The 7115-nt window shown below is 35.0% G+C and overlaps 1 protein-coding gene across 1 annotated transcript; it reads right to left on the minus strand.

The window, feature by feature from the left end:
* Positions 1 to 2004: 2004 nt before the first annotated feature.
* Positions 2005 to 6907, minus strand: LOC100796110 (disease resistance protein RPV1). Its single transcript, XM_041010241.1, has 5 exons — positions 6395 to 6907; positions 4006 to 5116; positions 3605 to 3901; positions 3348 to 3502; positions 2005 to 3254 (listed from the first exon to the last, which is right to left on the minus strand). The coding sequence occupies exons 1-5, from the start codon at positions 6877 to 6879 to the stop codon at positions 2054 to 2056; spliced, it is 3249 nt and encodes a 1082-aa protein (XP_040866175.1). The 5' UTR covers positions 6880 to 6907; the 3' UTR covers positions 2005 to 2053.
* Between the last annotated feature and the right edge of the window lie 208 nt (positions 6908 to 7115).

Consider the following 7115-nt stretch of genomic DNA (forward strand, 5'->3'; position numbering starts at 1 on the left):
TGTTAACGCTCTGATATTAACATTGGTTTTTGAAAAATTGATGTTAACGTGAATGAGTTAACATCGGTTTTCAAAAAACCGATGTTAATATGACTTCATTAACATCGGTTTTTGATAAATCGATGTAAACAAACTCATGTTATTTACAATTATGCCACCACATTGTTGTGAACATCGGTTTTATGGAAAACCGATGTTAACCTAGCAATGTTAAATCTATATTTTCTAGTAGTGACATGTCCAAAAATTAACATGTTAATTTCACCTTTTTAATTAGCCAAGGCACATGTATCTTGGGTAGTTGTCCTATTCTTCTTGTCCTATATCACAATGCGTATCAAAGGGAACAAGATGAGAAATTACTAAGCAACACTACCCTATATGAACAAATATAATATGCATTTTTGTCATTAATTAATAGAATTAGTTTTGTCCTTTAGCTAATTTATTAATATCCTCTTTTAAATGAATGCTCAAGTCTATGTGTTCTCATCACTCCACTCTCCTTCACATCCCCTTCTTATAGTATAATGGCCTTGGTGATGGCATCACAGAGGACCAAAGAAGAAGGTCCACTAAGAATGTAAATGGCCTTGTAACCTTTGTCAGCGCTAATGACCAAGCAACCCTTGGTGACCATAGGCATTGTGTCCTTTCCATCGAGAAGCAACTGCCTAGGCACCCCAACTCAGATCTGCACTAATACCCAATCATCATCTCACATCACTACCCTAAAATTGGCACTAATCAGACCCTTCAACCAAAAAAAGCTCTGACAATGACTACAACCCACAATTGCACTGTGAATTTAAATCACATGGACTTCCGCAATCGAGCCGCATTGAAAGTGCAACTTGGCCACAATAGAACCTCAACATTGTTCTACATCACTTGTTTGTAAGAAACAAAAAAGGAGATTCAAACTTCAATTTTCTATTCTAAGTGTTGATGGTCAAATGGGTGTGGTCATGTGGGAAGTTGGGGGAGTGTGGGGGCATTTAACGGTGGCCAAAGATACAAAATCTTAAAATGAATAAAAATCTATTCAACTTCATAAAAAAAAGATACGCCAATAATTAAAATAACAATGCAATTCCTTTTTGCATTCAGTGCAATCATATAGTTTCATGCCACAATTTCAGGATTTCCAATATCTGTTTCTCACAGTAATCAAAATGAAATCTAATGGCTTAATTTTGCTACATTGGGTGTCTCATGTAGTGTTTTGTAGGACATAACTCACATGAAATTAAACGACTAATTAATATGAAGGAAAGTATGAATTCCAATTTTTATTCCATAGTCTTCTTACAATTTTTGTGCTATTTCCAACACACATCTGTTGGGAAACATCAATGAAGCTTATTGTTGTTTGTATAATCACTCAGTAGGTCTACAATATAACAATAACAAGAATTCACATCGAAAAACTTATGTCTAAAGCAATGTTTCCCTCTTAACAAGAAGGATGTCAAGAGGAAGATACCACTAGTGCAAAAAACAATTTTTAGAATGGTCATACAAAAACCGTTTTAAACAAAATGCAGTGAACTCTTGTAGTTAGAAGAAGACTTTTTAGAACGGCTGTAAAATGACCGATCTAAAAGATTGACCGTTCTAAAAAGTCATGACTTTTTATAGCATCACTTTTTAGGACGGCCATACAACCATTCTAAAAAGTCATTTTTAACCATTCTAAAATCTCTTTTCTGTACTAGAGGCATTGGAATGAAATACAAAGAATCAGACACTTCTATTTGTTGAATGAAACTGTGATCTGCAGAGGTGTTTATTTCTTGAATGAAACTGTGATCTGCGGAGGTGTTTACTTGTTGAATTAAACTGTGATCTGCGGAGGCTTTTATTTTCTGAATGAAACTGTGATCTGCAGAGGTGTTATGTTGCAGACGTGCAGTTAGTACAAATTTGAACATAACTAGCATGAAATTAAAAGAGTAATATGAAGGAAAGTATGAGTTCCAATTTTCATTTCATAGCCTTGTTACAATATCTTTCCTATTTCCAGCACACATCTGTAGCTACATGGGAAACATCAATGAAGCTTATTGCTGTTTGTATAATCACTCAGCAGGCCTGCAGTATAACAAGAATTTACATAAAAGAACTTATGTCTAAAGCAAAGTCTGCCTCTTAACAAAAAGAAGGATATAAAGAGGAAGATAGGAAGCATTGGAATGAAATACAAAGGATCAGGCACTTCCATTTGTTGAATCAAACTATGATCTGCTGTGGCTTTTATTTTCTGAATGAAACTGTGATCTGCTGGGATGTTCATTTCCTGAATGAAATTGTGATATGCTGTGGTGTTTATGTGTTTCCTGAAATTGTGATATGCTGAGGTGTTTATTGGGCTGACTCCAAACCCTTTTAACCCCACGCCCCTCTGATGAGCCACCGCTGCTGCCATTGCTTCAACCTTGATTTTAAACCTTGTTTGATTTTTGACTCTACTGTTTAGGTAGCGAGAACATCGTTGGTCATAAATCACACACACATGATCTGATGCAACCCAGACAATTGAGTCAGACATGTAGATGTCGATACTATCCTTTTTATTTTCGTCCTCATCATCACTGACAGTGATATAAAATGTAAATCTGTAACCCATTATTGCCTTCACCATAGGACCAGAGATAACAAAGCTGAAAATGAAGCCCAATTGTGAGGAGTGTGGACTAGAAGAGAGATCAATAATTATATAATCCTTTGTTGTTTTATACTCCATCCACTCTGGAACTATGCCTCCTGGATACACATACTTTACCTGATAAGATTCATAAGTACGATCGTAATCATCATAATTTTCATCTGGTGCAGATAAATGTTGGTATGCAAATCTCATCACGTTAATATGTGCATTTAACCCAATAGCCTTGAGAGAATGTTCATCCAATTTCAAGCAATTCCAAAACAGAACTTCCTTCCTGTTTTCCTTGAATTGCTGAGCAATTGATGGAAACAATACAGTCTTCAATGATGTGCAATCTGTGGCATCTAGAGTTTTAAGGGATAGGGGAAGCTCTGTTAGAGTACAAAGCTCCCTGGATTTATATACAGTCAGATATTGCAGTCTTGTAAGATTCTTGAAGCTTGAAGGCAAACTATTGATGCCACTGTCTCTTAGCCGTAGGATTTTGAGCTTGCTTTGACGTCCAAAAGATGAAGGCAATGAATTGACACGAGTGGATGATAAATCAAGTTCAATCATATTCTCTGATGTCACTGAAAATTCCCTTAGTTTTTTGCATGATTCAAGGTTGAGAAAACTAAGGGAGGGTAGGTGGTTCTTGCTTGTAATTTTTGTAAGGGAACAATAAGCTATAGACAATCTCTTGAGAGACAAAATAGATGGAGACACACTAGTCAACCTAGGACATATATTGATATCCAGCACTTCAAGATTTGTCGCTTTTGAAAGGTCTGGCAGCTCCTTCAAGTTTTCAGAACCGGAGACTTTAAGTTCTTTTAAATTCATCAAATTCTATGACAAAATAATACATATAAAGACATATGAGATTAAGTTGTCAATTTTGTAGTCTCTGAATCAGGAAAATTTATAACAGGCGGTCACATGTTTGTTTACCTGCACTCCATCCCAAAGTTTTTCCACTTGGCTACAAGACAAGTCAAACATAACAATGTTTTTGGCAGAAAAGTTCTTAGGCAAGGACTTTAGAGGGTAGTGCATCCAAGCAACATATCTTAGCTCAACTGGGAAAGATTGAAGCCCGTGAGGAAGGAGAGAAAGGCCATCTTGATTATATTTGCTAGGAAAATACAAAAACTGCAGTTTGCTCATCTTAGTAAATATGTGAGGGCTTAACTGCAGCTTCCTAATTACTGACATGTCTGCCCTTATGCTTCTTATGGCTTCAGTCCCCTGTCATTAAAGCAACAGAAAAATTTAATCATTAAAAGCCAAATTTCCCTACAAAATGATTCAAATGTTATAAAAAAAATGTTATATTTAAGTTAAGCTTTTACCTTGTTATATTTTAATACTTCATAAATGTCATTAGGATCCATCAATCGGCTTCGATTTCCTGGGTCTTCAATTGATTCTTGACGAACAATCTCCCAAGCCATTTCTTGTATGATGTCGTGCATAGATATAATATTATCTTCAGAAATGGTTATAAGAGCCTTATCTTTCAATCTTTCTAACCCAACAACCACTGAATCATCTTTTTCGCTATCTTTCAATAGAACTTTTATGTGGTCTACTTTCAAATTCAATCCCATGAAAAAACATGCAAGATCTAAAAGAATCTTTTGTTCTTTACGATCTAGATCATCATAACTCAATCTCATTGCATTGTAAATATCTGTATTTGGCATGTTTTTAAGTTTGTCTAGCTGACTTTCCCATACTTCCTTATCTTTCCCACAAAGAAGATGACCCAAAACTTTAAGAACTAATGGAATGCCTTGGGAATAATTGACCACTCTCTTTGATAGCTTATAATACTCCATATCAAGATGATTTTGGTTAAAGGCATAAAAACTAAAAAGCTCCAGTGCTTCACTAGAATTCAATGCCCCAACGTGGTATATATCATCAACTTTATTTGCAATAAGCACTTGTTTATCTCTAGTTGTTATAATGATTCTACTACCTCGGCCAAACCAATCAAGGTTTCCAATTAATTTTTCTAGTAAATCTGAATCATTCACATCATCAAGAACGATTAAAACCTTCATAAAACCTATCTTTCTCTTAACATAATTTGACAACCCGTGCAATATGTTCATTTTCACATTTTCTCCGAGTAGTGCAGAAAAAAGTTTTTCCTTCAACGAAATTGTTCCATGCTTTCTTGATTCTTCCTCTTCATTTTCCAAAAAGTAATAAGAATCATATTCGGAATATAGCTTTTTAAACATTTCTTCTGCAATTGTTGTCTTTCCAATTCCGCCCATACCCCAAATTCCAATAACTCGGACATATTTTGACTCTTGGTGTAACAATGACTCTAAATGTTGAATTGATTTTTCGATTCCTATATGTCCTTTTATGTTAAATGGATGCGTATCCAAACTTATCAACACAAGATTGACAGTGTTGATGATTTCTCCAAGCAGATCAACTTCAGTCCTATAAAATAAAAATAACATTGAAAATGTATTACACTGTTCATATATTATTACATTGTTTAATTTAATACCTAATGAACTGGAACAAGTCTATATTATTTATTTAATCACTTATAATTTTTTGTATTATATGGGAAATAAACTAACACCATCATCTCTATGTGCAATAACATACTTTTTAACATTGCTTTGACACACTCCATTCCTAAGATCCATGTGGAGACCCACTCTCTACTTGGTGAGTTACATTTCTTTTTTAGTGACTCGTTTTAGTCATTAAAATCTATTTATAAATTTATTTATTTATCTTCTATATATAAATCCTGAGCTGCGAAATAGTACCTTACAAGTCAATATGATATTTTTTGCCAGATAACATATTTCGCTGATGTGTCATTTTTTCGTTTCAGTTCCTCAGTTCCTTTATTGTGTGTTCCTAACTTTTGTAACTCCTCTGTGCATTTAGTGCCATTGCACTCTATGTTTGATCAGTTACAGAAACCAAAATGAAGCATTCTCCAAATATCAGTCCGTTACCTATACCTTCCATTTGGTCTCCTAAAACTCACCCCTTCCGCCTACTGTGAAACTCTCCCCTGTCATTCATCTGACAGTTTTTCATATTTAAATTTTTAAACTATCTATTTTGTCCACATATCTATGTACCCTTTCTTTATGTTTTCCATGTTTTTTAGTCAAAGGAAACATGATAAAAACATCATTGGAACATGTTCCGCCTATGGAACGAGGGAGGACAGGAGATTCACATATGGTGACACAATAATCCTCCGTGATGGAACAAACAGAATAGCTCTATTCAGTATTGCTTTTGGACTTCCAATAAGTTGTTTGCCACCTTTACTTTCTGAAATCCTACTACATACAAGTATCAATTGATGAAATTGTACTCATACTCCTTATTGTTGTCTCAATTGCACATATCTAGAAAATATTTCTATTCTAGTGGAAATTAACAATGTGTAGAAAATAAAGGTTGACACTATTCACTATTTAAGAAACTAAGCTACACACTTCTGATAATATGCATATAGTTATCTATATCATGGTTTTAAATTGCGGGTTGCTACTGCAATTCCAGCTGCAATGTAAAGGTTTTTTTTTCACAGTAGAAAACGCAATTGCAGCTGCATCATCTATATTTTACAACAAATGCCCACAATGTCAAGGATCATGACGAAATTGCAACCACAATCTCGAACCATGATCTATATCATTGCAAATAAACAGTAAAACAGAGCAATGATTATGTGGAGCTTACTTGTAATCGAATGACTTTATTCCTGATAAATCAGCAGCCTTCTTTAAAGCATTTCTCCAGTTTTGCACGGTGGTCAAATTATATTTCTTTCCAAGTACAGCAAGAGCTTCTCCATAATTCCCCTTCTGATGCCGCACATCTGTGGGATTTACCCCGTAGAAAACAGGTATTACAGTTTGTCTGTATTTCTCCCTGCACTCAAGTATTTTCACAAGTTCTTCCAAACACCAACGTGAAGAAGTATAGTTTTCGGAGAATATGGTCAATGAAATCGATGATCCCTGAATTGCTCCAACAAGTGATGGCCATATTTCATCTCCCTTCTCAAGTTTATCATCTATGAAAGCATATATTTGCTTTTGATGAAAAGCCCGAGTCAAATAACCGAGAAAACCGTCACGGATGTCCTTGCCCCTGAAGTTAACAAAAACATCATACTTCATTTGAGGAACATTATCTAACATTTGCTTTGATGCAGCAACCATCAATCCCGAAGTAAGCAGGAGACAAAGAGAAAGAACATATTTTATTTCAGAAGCTCCCGAGGAAGTATGTGCCATCAAATTGGAACAATCTCTGGATCTTGTTGTCTATGCAATCTCGAATGTCACAACAAAGGGAGCACAAGGTAACTGGATAAAAAAAGAAACAAGAAGATCAAGGAAGTCAATTAAAGGTTAAATTAATCCACAGGTCCCTGAATTATTTAGCATTTTTAATT

The sequence above is a fragment of the Glycine max genome, chromosome 1, assembly GCF_000004515.6.
Source record: "Glycine max cultivar Williams 82 chromosome 1, Glycine_max_v4.0, whole genome shotgun sequence".
Lineage (NCBI taxonomy): Eukaryota > Viridiplantae > Streptophyta > Magnoliopsida > Fabales > Fabaceae > Glycine > Glycine max.

What these genes read in the sequence shown, in the direction of transcription:
- LOC100796110 (XM_041010241.1), bottom strand. Translation starts at nt 6,879, where the DNA reads ATGGTTGCTGCATCAAAGCAAATGTTAGATAATGTTCCTCAAATGAAG. An exon ending in AACTTTGGGATGGAGTGCAG is followed by an intron (nt 3,503 to 3,604) that starts GTAAACAAACAT and finishes ATTTTGTCATAG; the next exon opens with AATTTGATGAATTTAAAAGA. An exon ending in ATTTTGTCTCTCAAGAGATT is followed by an intron (nt 3,255 to 3,347) that starts GTCTATAGCTTA and finishes CAAAAAACTAAG; the next exon opens with GGAATTTTCAGTGACATCAG.